At 58.0% G+C, this 15,195-nt stretch overlaps 1 protein-coding gene across 1 annotated transcript; it reads right to left on the reverse strand.

Annotated features, from left to right (window-relative positions):
- Positions 1-2,823: 2,823 nt before the first annotated feature.
- On the reverse strand, positions 2,824-13,400 carry LOC135993599 (scavenger receptor cysteine-rich type 1 protein M130-like). The gene is made up of 14 exons (XM_065643559.1): positions 13,334-13,400; positions 12,038-12,352; positions 9,357-9,665; positions 8,821-9,135; positions 7,937-8,263; positions 7,537-7,851; positions 6,888-7,202; positions 6,441-6,491; positions 6,042-6,356; positions 5,590-5,625; positions 4,981-5,118; positions 4,136-4,231; positions 3,307-3,459; positions 2,824-3,077 (listed from the first exon to the last, which is right to left on the reverse strand). The coding sequence occupies exons 1-14, from the start codon at positions 13,398-13,400 to the stop codon at positions 2,824-2,826; spliced, it is 3,006 nt and encodes a 1,001-aa protein (XP_065499631.1).
- Positions 13,401-15,195: the final 1,795 nt, after the last annotated feature.

Raw genomic sequence — 15,195 nt, forward strand, 5'->3', positions numbered from 1 at the left:
ACTGCCCCATTGAAGGCCCCGGTTCTGAGAGGGAGATGTGCAACTGCCACACCAGTTCTCAGGGCATGTGGGGGAGGAAAGTGCAACTGCCAACACACCCACCTTTTGGCCCAAAGTGTTTTGATTCGTCTTGTGGTGTCCTGGCCAATATTGTGATCCATGTTGTGCTGTAGGCTGTAAATCAAATCAAAAGAATGCCACTGCCTGGGGTAATTTCACTTTCAGTGCTGAAACATGGAGCAAATGGAGGGAGCTCAGAGGTTCCAGGCTCTCTGCTGCAAGCCTAGAAATTTAGAGACTGGAAATGTAGATAATTGTCTTGTACCAGTGTACCTCACACAAAAATTTGGCCTGCTTTGTGCTTTTCAGCACTCTGTCATTTGGCTTTTTTTGGTTATAAACTAACACCTCTCATACACACTTTGGTAACAAGGATAAAATCCAGAAAGTGGAAATGATTTAGTGGAAACACTCTCTGAGAGGTGTTACCATTAAATGATAACACTTATCAATTAAAGAAAAAGCAATATTCTGAAACATTATGCCAGAGGTTACACACCATGAAACTGCAGCTTATCCCGTCAAGTAAGACTGAATGGCAGGAACAAATTAAAGAAAATAAGCCTATAAACATCAAGAAGAGTAAGAAAGTATTTTAAAGCATGTTACTCTTACTGGTTTTAGTGACGGTAGAAATAAGTCCATAATGTGGTGGGTTGACCCCAGCTGGTCACTGGGCCCCCACCCAGCCACTCACTCACCCCCCTCTCCTGGGGAATGGGGAAGAGAACTGAAGGGCAGAGTGGAAAGAACTCATGTGTAGAGACAAAAGGCAATTTAATGACAAAGCAAAGCCGTGTTCACAAGCAAAGTAATATAACTAATGAATTCACTGCTTCCCATTGGCAGACAGGCATTTAGCCATTTCCAGTAGCCATTCACAAGGGCTGCTGGGGCAGAGCTGAAGCAGCTCAGCTGGGAGAGCATCAGACTGGAGATCTAAAGGCCTCTGGTTCATCCCTGGGCTTCAGCAATTATTTTCTCCCTTTGACTTTTGCAGAGCCCATCTGCCTTCTTCCATCCTGCCCTGGCCCTCCTTGCTCCTCCAGCTCTTGCCACAGCACTGCCCATGCCCTGTACCTGCAGATCTGTGGGGCAGAAGGAGCCTTCTTCTTGCACCACAAGTTCCCGCCTCCCCCTGGGCAGGAATCTCTATTCAGTGCTTTTTTGGGGTGATCTCCAGCTGTCCCTCCTTCTAATCAACAATCAGGATCTCTGTTTTGTGAGGCCTCTGCAAAGACCCTGTCTCTCTCCTCTTTGTCATTCTCAATGGTGCACAGACTGCTCCCCTCATATACCTCCTTCCCTGGACCTCAGTTCCCAGACCAGAGCATCCTGACCACCATCCCCCCCGTCCCAGGGCCGGGCACTCTCCTGAGCTGAGGTCTGAGTGGCAGCATCCTCTGTCTGGAGGTTTGTCACAGCTGGACTTCTGATGTGCCAAGGACAGCTGGCAAAGCCATGCTGAGGTTCGTCCCCTGGGGAGCATGGGCACCAGTGTTGTTCAGTCACACACTGTCCTGAGCAGAGTTTCATGCCTCCCCACTTTGCCCTCCTGCTGCAATGTTTGATGAAACACAGACACGCTCCTCTCTGGGCATCAGCAGGGAGATTCAAGCACAGGGGAATCCATCTGAGGCCCCACATGAACATCCCTCTGCATTCAGTTCCTCCCTGCTGCCAGGGCACAGGTCAGGACAGAAATACCAGCAGTGGCTCCCCTGGGGTCTAGCATGGAAGGTCACCAGCCATCACACTGTGACTCCCAAACAGCCCCAGCTCAACCACTGAATGTCATTTTTACTTTTCAAATGTACCTTCCTCTGCATTTCCTGAGCATTGCACAAGCTGCTGTGCTTTCCATCCTCTCAGCCCAGAGCCAGGGCTCACAGCACAAGTGTCTCAACTGTCCCCCGTTTCCATATCCAAATATTCCAGGGAAGTTGGGCTTTTGTTGTGACTGAGAACAACTGAGAGGAGGAGAGAGGGACAGACTGCCCAAGCAAAGCTACTGTCTTTTCAGCTTTGAGAATGAGCTTGAAAATGTTTGGCTGCAGGTGTAGTGCCTGCATGACCGTCACTGCTCCAAAAGAGTCTTTCTAGGTTGTTGCTGAGCAAGAACAGGAGAGTCATTGACAAGGACGGGCTTCGGGGACCCATGTGCCTCCTGACCATTGCAGGAGGAGATCTGTGGGCCATCATCACCTCTGGGGCCATCTGGAGTTTAAAGGGCACCTTGACCACCTTAGGGTTCACTTCTGCGGGGTCACAGCCCAGGACTTACCCTGACTGGCAGCTCTGTCATGGCCTCTGCACTGTGGGACCAGCCTGGCCCAGGCAGGGCCTGGGGGAAAGAGCAGCTGGGAGATCTTGAGGTGAAGAAATGGGCACTGGGGTGCATCATGGGACCTATTAGAGAGCCATTTTGACTAGAAACTGCCTGTGGCAAGCAGGATGGAAACGTCTCTGTCAGCAGGATTATTCCACAGGGACCACGGGCTCTAGCAGCCCCACAACCTGACCCCAAACCTGTCGTCCCTGAGGCAAACCCCTTCCCCACCGCCATGTGTTTGTTCTCTGCTGCCCCTGATCAAACTCAGGAAGATTTCCTGACGCCTGGGCAGACACAAACCAGCTCCTGGTCAAAGTCCACTGAGACTTTTAATAAGAACAAATATGCACAGCGTAAAAATGGGGAAAAAATAGAGGAAACTCTGGGCTGTTTCTGCTGCCCATGGGCAAAAGGAGGCAGTTCCCCAGTGCTCAGGGCTCTCCCAGCTGCACAGACCTCTCCTCCCTCCCGGCTGCACCCACCTGCAGAGCAGGGGTGGGCTCTCCTGGCGGGGGGCTCAGGGATTGCTGTGCACCCAGCTCTGTCACAGCCTTTGTGTCCTCACAAGGATGTGCCAGAGAGATCTCTTCAGCATCATCATAGCCCATGCTCCCCGGGGACAGGGATGAGGTGTCTCCTTCAGCTCCAGGGACGCCGGCACTTCTCTGGGAGCACAGGCTGCCCCCTGCAAGCACCAAGACGGGACATTGCAGTTCACCCCATGGGGTCTGTGCATCACCTTCCTCCCTGCTCCTCACCACATTCAGCTCCTTCTCCCACCCTTCAGTCCCTCCACGGGAAACTCCTGGGGCAGGTTCCCCCTTTCCAGGAGGTTTAGGTCTCAGTACAGCAGAAACTAGGGTGGCAGCAGGGATGGCACCCCAGGAACTAGCAGTGCTGAATTTCCCTCTCACCTCTGGGTTTATCCCAGGGTCCTGCTCCGTCCTCTGGCCACCTGGGCATTTCCCAAGCTCCCTGTCCAGGGGCATCGTCTTCCTCAGGGTGAGAAACCTCCCTGGCATCATCGTAGCCCTCTGCTGGGTCATCGCCATGCAGAACAAGAACATCTGAAAAGAGAGGGGAGCTGGTGACAGTGAGAAGATACATCCTGCAGAGCAGAGGATGGGAGGCACTGGTGTTGGCAGCAGCACAGGAGACCCTCAGATCCTCTCCATCTCTGACGGTGACACTCAGTGACACCTCTGTCCATCACTTGCCTGCAGGCAGATCAGCCCCTTCCTGCTTCATTACCTGGTGCTGATCCCAGACCATCCTCCTCCTCACGGTATCCAGGGTAGGGCTGCAGCCGGGTCAGGGACTGCTCTGAAGAGGAGCCTGGAGAGATGCGTAACAGGAGTTATGGAGCGAGCCCACGGACCTGGTTCGTGGCCAGCACTGCTGGGGAAGGGGGACCCACAGAGATGGGTCTGCATGGGGAGGAGGGCTGGGAATTCACCCTGCTCCCCTGGGACAAGCCCTGTCTCAAAGGTGCTCCCAGAGCTGCCCCAGGACAGCTCATCCCTCACTGGTCAAGTGGGGTGCAGGGGCAGGAAGAGAGGGGCTGTCCAGCTGTGATGGGCAAAGCTGGTTGGGAGGAAGCTCCTCTCCTGGGCCCAAGACTGGGGTGCTCTCCCCACAGACCACACAGCCCCAGCACTGCAGGGACCACGGGCTGGGGGCTTCAGAGGATCAGGCCTGGGGTGGGGCCAGGGGAAAGGGTCCTGCAGATGTGCCCACACCCACCTGAGCAACCAAACCTCGCCTGCTTCTCCCACGCTGGGCTGTAACCGATCTCCTCATACACAGCCTCAGGGAAGAGCTCCTGGGCTGCCCTGGAGCCTGGGGACAGAGGCAGAGCTGGCACAGGGACAGGCAGAGGGGCGATGGGACCCCACTGTGCTCCCCCAGACCTGTTCCTTGGCCCAGCCCAGGACTGCCTCCAACAGCACAGCCCCATTGTGCTGTCCAGGAACAGCTGCCACATCCCCAGTGAGGGCCGCATCACTGTGGAGATGATCTGGGGCAGCATCACCCTCACATCATCCCCTTGGAGACAGTGCTCAAGCCCCTCTGGCCCCTGGGTCATCCCCCCTTGTCTGACCCCAGAGCAGCTCCCATGTTTCCCCTCCACCTGGAGCTGACCCCTGTCTGCCCCGTGAGTCCATAGTAGGGCCACAGCCTTACCAAGGGCAGGCAGAGCGTCAGCCTGGGGCCTGACACCGTGGAGATGGGCCCTGCTGCTTTGTGTTCCTCCTGTCTTCTCCTTTGCCCCAGAGCACCTTCCAGCACTACCCAGAGCACTGCCAGCCTTGGTCATCTCCCCCAGGATAACATCTCCCACAGGATAACATCTTCCCTGGTCCTGCTCTTCCATTTCTCTCCTTGCGCCATCTCTTGCTCCCACCACCTCTGGGCTCTCTCCACTCCTTGCTGCTGGTGCCCTATGGCCAGAGAGTCAATGGGGTGCGTGGGACAGGTGGCAGCACACAGTCTCATCCCCTCAGCTCTGCTTGTGCCCCTTGCTGACCCCCCGCAGCACCCATAGCCCTTCCAGGAGGCATCACTGGGACCTCTGTGGAAGGACGCACCTCTGTGCCCAGCCCTGGCACTGAGCACTTGCCTGGCCAGCAGGGCCAGGAGCAGGCAGAGAAGGGCCCCCAGGATGATGCAGATGATGACGGGCACTGAGATTCTCCCATTGACAGTCGGATGGCCCCGGGTGGGATCTGCATGGGCAAGAACATGGAAGAACAGCACCAGCCCTGGGAGAGGTGGAGGCAGCACCAGTCATAGAATCATAGAATCATTTCAAATCATCGAGTCCAACCACTACCTAACTCTAGCACTAAACCCTGTCCCTAAGAACCTCTTCTATACGCTTTTTAAACACCTCCAGGGATGGTGACTCCACCACTTCCCTGGGCAGCCTATTCCACCACTTCACAAGCCTCTCTGTGAGGAATTTTTTCCTAATATCCAATCTGAACCTTCCCTGTCCTGGCCCCCATTGCACAAGGCAGCAAGGGGGTGAGTGATGGAGAAGATTCCACCCTGCTGGGTGAATTACAGCCCTCCTCAACCCCCACACAACCACCCCAGTGCCTCCTCCTGGGAGTTTCACACTCCAGCCCCTCCCACCCAACTGTGAGTCAGAGTCTGGCCCTGGGATACCCAGCCCTGGGGGGAGGACAAGTTACCTGCTTGGGATGGGGATGCTTCTGTCCTGGGTGCAGCTGCAGAGGAGGAAAAGGAGAGCTGGGCTGAGAGGGTGGGAGTGCACGTACCAGGGAGCCTCCCCTCCAACACACCCGTGTGTGTCTGTAGGTGTCCCTGACACATCCCAGCCAAATTGCCCCTCCCGTAGGGCTAGAAAGGGACCCAGGACAGGGCCCGGGGCCTCTGCTCTAGGTGGCAGGCAGGGTGGCACAGGCAGCCCAGGGGATGGCCCTGGAGCTGCAGGGCCCCATGGGCAGTGGCCCAAGGACATCCAGTTCCACCGAGGCTGCTCCCTGCATGGCACCAGGCTGCTGCACCCCACAGGAACGTTCCTGCTCTCGGGAGCTCAGGGGCTGTGCCAGGGCCAAGCGGGTGAAAGGCCTTCCCCAGCTCCCTGCCGATATCTGAGCAAGGGGTCCCAGCCCCCGCTCACCCAAGCAGCGCACAGCAGCATCTTCCTTATGCCGGCAAGCATGTCCGTCCCCAGGCCAGGCCCAGCAGTCCTGCAGAGACGACTCCGTCCCCCGGCACTCCACCCACTCCAGCCAGATGGGGCCTTGCCCCACCCCAAAAGCAGCCTCATGCAGGGCAGACACCGCGGGCCCACAGCCCAGCTGCCTGCACGCCACTTGGGCATCCCGCATGTCCCAGGAGTCATCGCACACTGTCCCCCAGGAGCCGTGATGCCAGAGCTCCACTCTGCCCAAGCACCCGTCCTCGCCTCCCACGGCACGGATCTTCTCCCTGTCTGGAGAAGGCAAAGAGCTCCCATGGCACTCAGACAGCAGAGCCCTGCCAGGCAAGAGGAGCACACAGAGGAGCAGCTCCCTACCTGTGCAGCTGGTGGAGTTGGGGCACGGGGCCAGAGGCTCTGGGGGCAGTTCTGTGTGTCTCCCTGAAGAAGGAAACACTGTGGTGAAGGGGCTGGCTCAAGGGATTGTGTAGAAGAGAGTGGGGCTGAGCTCTGCTTGTGCCTCTGTGTGCCATCTTGGTCACAGAGCAGCACGGGGTGTCCATGGAGGGGAGGCTCCTCTGAACCCCATCTGGTCTCTGCTGAGACCTCACTTGGAGATGTCACTGCCTCCCCCAGGCACTGCTGGGTGGCAACTGCTCCTGGACATGTGGGGCTCTGAGACCTGTGGTCACATTTGTGCCACTGGCAGCAGACAGGTCTGACAGAGAGCAGAAAAGCCCCTCCAAGCTCTTTCTCTGCATTTGGCCATGCCCAGAGGAGAGCAGAAGTTGGAGTGGCACCAGTGCCCGAGTAGCTCAGAGTTACCATTGCAGGTGATGTGGGTCTCATCTCGCAGGTCATCGCATGACTGTGGGTCCCAAGGAGCAGACAGACACTGCCAGAAGGAGCTGGTTCCCTCCCCACACTGCACGTAACCCAGCCAGGCAGGGCCAGACACCCTGCCATAGGGCAGGCCTGTTTCCAGGGATCCTCCACCCCCACAGCCCAGCTCCCTGCACACCAGCGACACTGTGTCAGGAGTCATCGAGTTGGAGCAAACACTCCCCCACGTCCCGTTGTAGAAAACCTGGAGGCGCCCGGAGCAGCCGTCGCTGTTCTCCAGCCTCAGGGCCACAAACTCTGGGAGGAAAGAGGCAGCAAGAGGAACAGGCTGGTCTGGGGCTGTGGGAGCCAGGACACCTCTGCGCTCCGCAGGCCCCCAGCCAGGCAGGGCAGGGCCAGCAAGTCCCCCTTGCACCCAGGGCTGAGAGAAGTCCCTGATGGACACACTCCCCTGCTCTCCCCGCTCACCCTGGGGGACAGCTGAGCTCCCCAGGGACCCCAGTGGGACTGAGGGCACCCGTGCATGGGTGTCCACAGGCGGGGCTCAGCCAGGGACAGCCTTGGCCGTGGCCAGCTTTCCCTGCATCCTGGCCTCCCCAGGAACCATCCCGGCACATCTCCCAGCACAGACCTGAGCAAATGACGCCCGCGTCCTCTTTGTGCCCACAGTCATGCTGCCCCCAGGGCCCGGCAGTGCAGTCCCAGAGAGCAGCTTCAGCCCCAGAGCAGTTCACACCATCCAGCCAGATCTGCCCGGAGCCTTCCCCGAACCGAGTGGAGCCGGCCGCCTCCACTGCCCCTCCGCAGCCCAGCTGGTGGCAAACGACGGCGGCATCAGACAGGTCCCAGCCATTGTCACAGACGGTCCCCCAGCTGCCGTGGTAGTAGATCTCCACTCTCCCTGCGCAGCACCCGGACCTGTTCACCAGCCGGACCCGCCGGCTCCCTGCAGTGGGGAGAAACCTCAGGTGCTGTCAGGGGGTGGCTGCCCCCCCACCCCATCATCTGGGGGTCCATGCAGCACCGCTCACCCCAGCAAATGACTCCCACGTCCTCCACAACCCCTCCCAACAGGGCTCTCCTGGACAGGGAGGTGTTGCAGAGGGTCAGGTTGGCCTCGTGCCCTGCGCACCGGACCCCTCGCAGCCCCACGGGGCCCGTCCCTCGCTCAGGCTTTGGGGGGTTGTAGGCTTTTTCTGCCTCTCCACACCGCAGCTGCCGGCACACCACGCTGGCCTCCTGCACGTCCCACTGGTCGTCCAGGACTCTGCCCCACGTCCCACGCTGGAAGATCTCCACTCGCCCGTCACACCGGCTCCCTCCGCCCACCAGCCGCAGGGATGCAGAGTCGGCTGGGCCTGGGGAGAGCAGAGGAGCCACAGCCATCAGCGGCACCGGGCAGCACGGCAGCCTCCAGGGAGGAGGGCAAGGGGGGATTGTCCAACCAAACAGGACAAGATTGAGCCCTGTGCTGACAAGAAGCGAGGGCAAAGCCCAGGCCCTGTCTGCAGCTCACACCCAGGTCTGCTGCTGCTGGGTGTTGGGATGGGGCTCTGCAGGGCTCTCTGTGGGGATGGGATGCATTTGTCTGCAGCTGCAGGGATGGAGCAAAGGTCTGCAGCTGCAGGGATGGATCAAAGACCTGCAGCCCTGTCCTGGGCTCATCCTATGGAACCTGGGCCTGGCAGTGGTGCCGGGGCCTAAGGCGCTGTCCCAGGGGTAGATGCCTCTGTTCAGACCTCAGCTCTCCCAGAGCACAGCAGTCAGTCTGAGCAGAGAAAGCCCTCCAGGCAGCTCCTGGGGAAGCCAGGGCTCCTCCAGGGAGAAATTCAGCATGGTGCTGGACCCCTGCTTTGGGTGGCCGTGTCGCACACAAAGGGAAATGGAGCTAATGCACCATTTTCCCAGCACTCACCTGAGCAAATGACAGCAGCGTTGTTCCCGTGGGAGCATGGGGAGGCCCCCAGGGTGGTCACTGGGCACTGTCCCAGGTGGGCTTCAGTCCCATCACAGTGGAATGAGTCTCTCCAGACAGGGCCAATCTCTCTCCCAAAATACTCTCCTCCAGGAATGGACTCAGCAAACCCACAGTGCAGTTGATGACACAGAATGTGGGCATCCGAGAGATCCCAGCGGGAGGCACAGAGGGTCCCCCAGGTCCCCAGTACCTGGACCTCCACCCTCCCCACACACGCTGTGCTGCCGTTCACCAGCCTGAACGCTGTGTACTCTGGGGACAGAGGAGGAGAGAGGACGGGTTGGTGCTTTTGTACCGTCGGTAGCTGGCGGAAAGGCTAGAGGGACAGAGGCCTTTCTTCTCCTTCTGCACAATTTTCATGCTCCAGACAGTCCCATGATCCCTCCTGTCCTACGTGCACCCAACCTGGTCCTTGCTCTGCTCCCAACCCCTGGCACAGCCCCAGTGTCCAACACCCCACCCTGAGTCCTTACGTGTGCAGCTGACAGCAGCGCTGTTCATCTGGGTGCAGGCCTGGTCCCGGGAGGACCCCGTGGGGCAGGAGGACAGGAGGGACTCATTCCCCACACACTGCAGCTCTCCATCCCACATGGGACCAACCCCTTCTCCAAGGTGACCTCCTCCAGACACAGGCAGGGCCACACCGCACTGCAGCTCCCTGCAGACCACCTCAGCAGCTTTGGGGCCAAAGTGGGAATCACAAACAGTTTTCCACTGGTCCCCATCACGGATCTCCACACGTCCTGAGCAGCGGCTCTTCCCCTCCACCAGCTGGACAAATCCTGGAGCCGGGTGGAAAACCAAACCAAAAGAAAACAAGGAAACAAACAAATCCACAAACAAACCTAACCAAACAAAGAAACAAAAAGTAACCAAACAGGAAAACTCAACATCACACCAGGGAGTTCCCCAGAACTCTCTGGCAGTTACATGTCCACATCCCGCATCACCCCCAAGCAAGCTATGGCCAATCTGCCATTGCACGTCCCAGAGGAAGCTGTTGGGGAAGTGCTGGTGACCCAAACACATCCAAGACCCTCCGCCCCTTCTCTACACCATCGGAGCACCTGAGATGTGTGTCTGCCACACACTCACAGCCACAGGTGCTGCTCAGACAAAGGGCTCCCACACAAGGTCCTCTGTGTTGCCCGGCACGGTCCCCCCAGCACCGCAGCCGTGTGAGCAGCTGGGGTTCAGGAGAACTGGCCCAGATGATGACAAAGCTGCAGCTGCTCAGCCCCTGCAGAGCTTGGGCCAGGCAGGACCATCATCACCTGGGTGCAAACAGAAGTGCACTCTGATCCCAGCGGGGTTCCTGGGGTGTTGAGAGTTTCCTTTTAGGTGAGAGATGTCCCAGAGCACAGAAATGGAGCAGCTGTTATCATGGCTGGTGCTTTCCAGAACCCTCCCCTGCCTGCTCAAGGTGGGGATGTTCTCAGCCAGGGACACAGTGTCTGCCCAAGGGTGCACAGGTCCCAGGTGTCAGAGGCTGAAAAGGATAATGTCTCAAACATTGTGGCAAACCAGTTCATCCATCTACAGGAGATGGGACATCCCCAGTAGCAGGAGATGAAACATTCAGGATAAGGTGAATTGTGATTTACATATGAACATTGTGGCTTGGCAGCCACAGCCAAATACTGGTTGACTGATACAGGAAGTAGGGGACAGGTTGAAGGGCACATAGCCCCGTCTTCTAATAGGCCCAGCATGGCGCTAAGGGAGAAAAGTCCTAACCGCTCGAGACCCTTCAGGACTTTTCCATCTTTTGCCATCACCCCAAGCAACACCTCCACAAAACAACAAAGATTGTTCAAGCAGGCAATCCAGACGACTGTAACAGCCCAGCTGTGCAAGCACTGGAGTGGCGAGCACCCACCATCCTGAGGACCACTCTGCCCACCAGTGTCACCACAGGAACTGAACAAGACACCGGAGGACGCTGCACATCGCTGGATCTCAGACTATGAATCCCATCATATACAAAGTGGAGCCATAAGGATGGTGATCTTTCATTTCTTTCCTATACTTCTATTCTTTTGCTTTCCCTTTTAGAAGTAATGCAGCAACATAAAATCTACAGCCCCACATGTGCCGCAAACTTTTTATGTTTCTCAATTGACCTTAAATCATGTAAACCCTTCTGCCACCAAATCATTTGCCAATAGGGCCAAGCTGCAAAATAAAAGCATTTTGTTTATGGACCTTAGGTACCCGGTACACTCTTTTGCAAACAAGGGGGCCGATGAACTTGAGTCACCTCTCCCCTCAGCCGTACCTCTGGGTGGGATGTGACACCAGGCCAATGACCAGGCAGGGGCACAGGAGACCCTCATGTTCCCCTGGCCTCACGCTGCCTCAGAGGGGTGACAGCAGCACAGATGAGAGTCAGCAAGTGCTGGCAAAGACTCTGCTTCATGGGTCAGTGTGGAGACCTGTGGGCAGGCAGGAGGGGTTGAGCAGCTGGTCAGTGCTGCCTGCATGGGGTCCTGTGCCCACAGGGCTATCACAGCACCAGGGACATCCCAGGACCAGTCTGTGCATGTGGTGATGCAGGAGAAGCAGACAGACTCAAACAGCTGCCAAGCTCCTTAAGCCTGGCAGTGCTGGACCACACAGCCAAGCCCTGGGGACTGACAGCGAGGAGCCGTGTGCCGCCGCCTCTGCTGCCCAGCGCCCAGCGCTCCTGCTCTCTGAAAAGTCCCTCCATCAAGATTCGCATGTCTCTGAGGGGGAACAGTGCTGTGTGACCAGCCATCTCATGCTCTTCCTCCAAGGTATGGGTGCCGAACAAGTGCCACCTGTGGTGTTTCCAGCACAGGGATCCTCAGACTTGTTGGCTGGGAACTGGCAGAATGGGGGGAGACCAATGCAAACCAGTGGACAACCCAGGGCAGGATGGAGGATTCATGTGCAGCCCATGACACTGACCGAGGTGGGGCTGAGATACTGTGGCAGGGTTAGTTTGCCCAGGGGTAGGCTCACTCTGGGCTTTCCCCAGGGACTGGGAACAGGAGCAAAGACCGTCCCAGCTCAGCAATAGGATCAGCATCACTGGCACCTGCTCTAGCTCATGTTTTTTGTTCCCTGAGGGCACAGCCAGGGCCCTCCCCGCATCGCAGCCCCAAGGGTGGGGAACAGGGTGACCCCTTACCTGAACACGTCACTCCAGCATCGACACTGTGATCACAGTAACGTTCACGCCATCCTGCATGTGCGCAGTCAGACAGGGCAGATTCGGTGCCATCACATTCGATATCATCCATCCAAATGGGGCCAGATCCTGGCACAAAGTGTCCGTACTGGTGAGCTCCAACAGCAGATCCACAGTCCAGCTCTTTACAAATGACTGCTGCATTGTTCATGCTCCAGGAGAGACCACAGACAGTCCTCCACTGTCCCTGGTGTTTCACCTCCACTCTTCCAGCACAGCGCCTGCCATCATCCGCCAGCCTCACCTCCTCAGCACCTTCAAACACCAACACGGGATGAGTCAGGAGAGCACCAAGCCCCCATGCTGCAGGTCTGGGGGAACCTCCTGCCTGGGCAGAGTCAGGGGTAACAGGGTGGGAGCCTCCTCCCCTCCACGCTGTCCCCAGTGCAGTGTGAGGTTCTGTTCTGTCTCCACAGCTGCACAAGGCTGGGGGTGCCCAGGTCAAGCACTGCTGGATCATTCTCCCTCCCACCACACAAGGCACCTCTTCCCACCCCAACAGCCACCTGGCTCCCACCCATGCCCACCCACACACTGCCCAGCCCTGCACTGGGCACCCGCTCCGTCCAGCCCAGCACCCCCTGAACAGCCTTGTGTACCCAAGGTTGCAGCTTCCCGTGTAAATCACTTGTCCCGGCACCATCCAAACCCAGCCCATCCCCAGGGCTATCCCTGTTCCCACTGAGACCATCCAGAGGATCCCACATTCCCTCCTCTCCCCTGGCATCGGCCCAGCCCCTGCCCTGGTCCAGGCCCCCCAGGAAGGACATGTCTCTACTGCAGATGTCTCCGTCCTCTTCTCTCTGTGGGGCACAAACTGCCCTCGTGGGGTCAGGTTTCCCTCTGAACAAGGGGCACTGAGCAGCACACAAACCCTCTGGGGCACCCCAGAGGTTGGCAGTGCCCTGGGGATCTCTGGGTGCTGCCGTCACCAGTGAGGCCACCACTGGCTCCAGAGGCAGAGTGCTGGGAACAAGGGGTCCCAAAAGGTACCCAGGACAGGGTGTCTGTGAATCCAGCCAGGCACAGGCTGCCCTGAACACTGGAGCCCTGGAAAAGGAAACACTCTCTCCCACCCAGACAGGCACAGGGAAGGGCAGAGGCTCCATGGATCTGAGCACCTTCTGCCTCTTGTCTAAGCAGCACCTGCAAAGAAACCCCATTCCCAGACAGATCCCCATGACCACACTGGTACCCACTGGCTCTGGGTGGTGGGACAAGGGAGTCAGCACTTACCCCTGCACATCTGTACCCAGAGGAGCAGCCACAGCATCTGAGGGGACAGGAGTCCCTCTGTGCCCATCCCGAGCCTCCTGCCCTGATGGCGCATCCCTCTGTGCCGCACTCCCTGCCACATCTCCAGGGGACTCATGGGAACAACGGTAACAGGAGGGCAATATATCTCTGCAAATGCCCCCCAGTTACAGGAGGAGCCAATCAAAGCAGCAGCAGCACCTTTTTAGACATTATTGGGAGCTATCTCCCCTCTGACACAGTCCAGTCCTCCAATGAACTTGTCCAGTGCCGTTCATGACCATATATGAGGGACGGCTCCACTGCAGGTGCCACATCACTGCAATGGTGGAGTGTCACAGGACAGGGCTGGTTGCAGTGGGGCAAACAGTTTTTTCATCCCTTGAGCTCTGAGTGTGGACCAGGAGCACTGAGCATGTCCCGTGACAGGCACATCCAAGAGCCCGAGGTGAGAGTGTCCAGTTACTCTGGTGCCACAAGACCCATGGCGCTGGGACTGCACCGGGGTTGTGTCAGGAAGGGAAGGAAACAGCCCCTGTGACAGACCCCACTGTGCTGGGAGCAGCAGCTGGGAAAGGGCCTTAGCCCAGGACAGAGCCCCATCCCAGGAGCGCTGGCTCACCCACCGCTCCCTGGAGAGCCCACAGAAGGTCCCTCACAGGAGCTGGAGCTGGGACACGTCCCTGTCCTGGCAGCAGACGTGCAGCCCAGAGTCTCAGATGTGTCCCTGCCTGTCAGGGTGTCACCGAGGGGCCGTTATTCCCCACAGGTGGATCAGAGCTGCAGCCTGCAGGTGCACAAACAACAGCCCCCGCGCTCCCGCCGCGGCACGGGCAGGAAGTTTGTGCTTTCCTCCGGGCGCCGTGCCCGGGCACATCCCCCGAGCCACCCCAACCCCTACGGCTGCAGCCAGGGCTGCAGGGGCTGCTCCTTTGGCCTCGCAGACACGAGGCCGGGCAGCTCCTGTACCTCGTGGGGACCCTGTGACAGCACATGGACGGTCTGCACCGAGCTCCATGTCCATGGGGTGTCACCGGTGACATGAGCACTGCACCCTCGTACTGCCAGTGTGTGCATGGGTTATACAGACAGTGACCTCACAGCTCCTACTGCCACCGCTGTGTGCTCATTGGTTATACTGACAGTGACCTCACACCCTCTACTGCCACCTCTGTGTGCTCATTGGTCACACTGATAGTGACCTCACAGCTCCCACTGCCACTGCTGTGTGCTCATTGGTCACACTGATAGTGACCTCATAGCTCCCACTGCCACTGCTGTGTGCTCATTGGTTATACTGACAGCAACCTCACAGCTCCTACTGCCACCGCTATGTTCTCATTGGTTATACTGACAGTGACCTCACACCTCTACTGCTAACACTGTGTGCTCATTGGTTATACTGTCACACGTGTGTGTGCAGTCTATCAGTTCTGGTGACAACTGTTCTTCCAAAATGCCGTATTTGCGTGTAGTCTAACTATTGTTTTGGTGACATCAGGAGCACCAACATGAGCCATGTGCATGTTCCTGGCCCATCTACTACTCAGCCACTGGTGATGTCGTAGCATCTCTGTCTGATATGGGCTGCTCCTGGCCTATTGGCTATTCAGACACCCACGACCACAAAACCACCTACACGAACTATGGGCCTGCTCGTGGCCTATCAGCTGCTCAGGCAGCAGTGACATTACAAGCACCTACACATGCCATGGGCCTACTCCAGGCCTGTGAGCTACTCAGGGGTGGCTGACTCAGACACCTGGTGACCTCCCCAGCACCTGTAAGGACGTGCACCTGGTCCTGGCCTATCAGCCATTCAGCCAGGAGTGACAACACAAGTA

This window comes from Caloenas nicobarica, chromosome 12 (genome assembly GCF_036013445.1).
Source record: "Caloenas nicobarica isolate bCalNic1 chromosome 12, bCalNic1.hap1, whole genome shotgun sequence".
Classification (NCBI taxonomy): domain Eukaryota; kingdom Metazoa; phylum Chordata; class Aves; order Columbiformes; family Columbidae; genus Caloenas; species Caloenas nicobarica.

Excerpts from the sequence above, each read along its gene's own strand:
- LOC135993599 (XM_065643559.1), bottom strand. The coding sequence starts at position 13,400 with ATGGGCACAGAGGGACTCCTGTCCCCTCAGATGCTGTGGCTGCTCCTC. Across the intron at positions 4,232-4,980 it reads TGCCAGGGCTGGGCACAGAG|GCTCCAGGGCAGCCCAGGAG; the intron begins GTGCGTCCTTCC and ends CTCTGTCCCCAG. Across the intron at positions 3,078-3,306 it reads ACCCTGGGATAAACCCAGAG|GGGGCAGCCTGTGCTCCCAG; the intron begins GTGAGAGGGAAA and ends TGGTGCTTGCAG.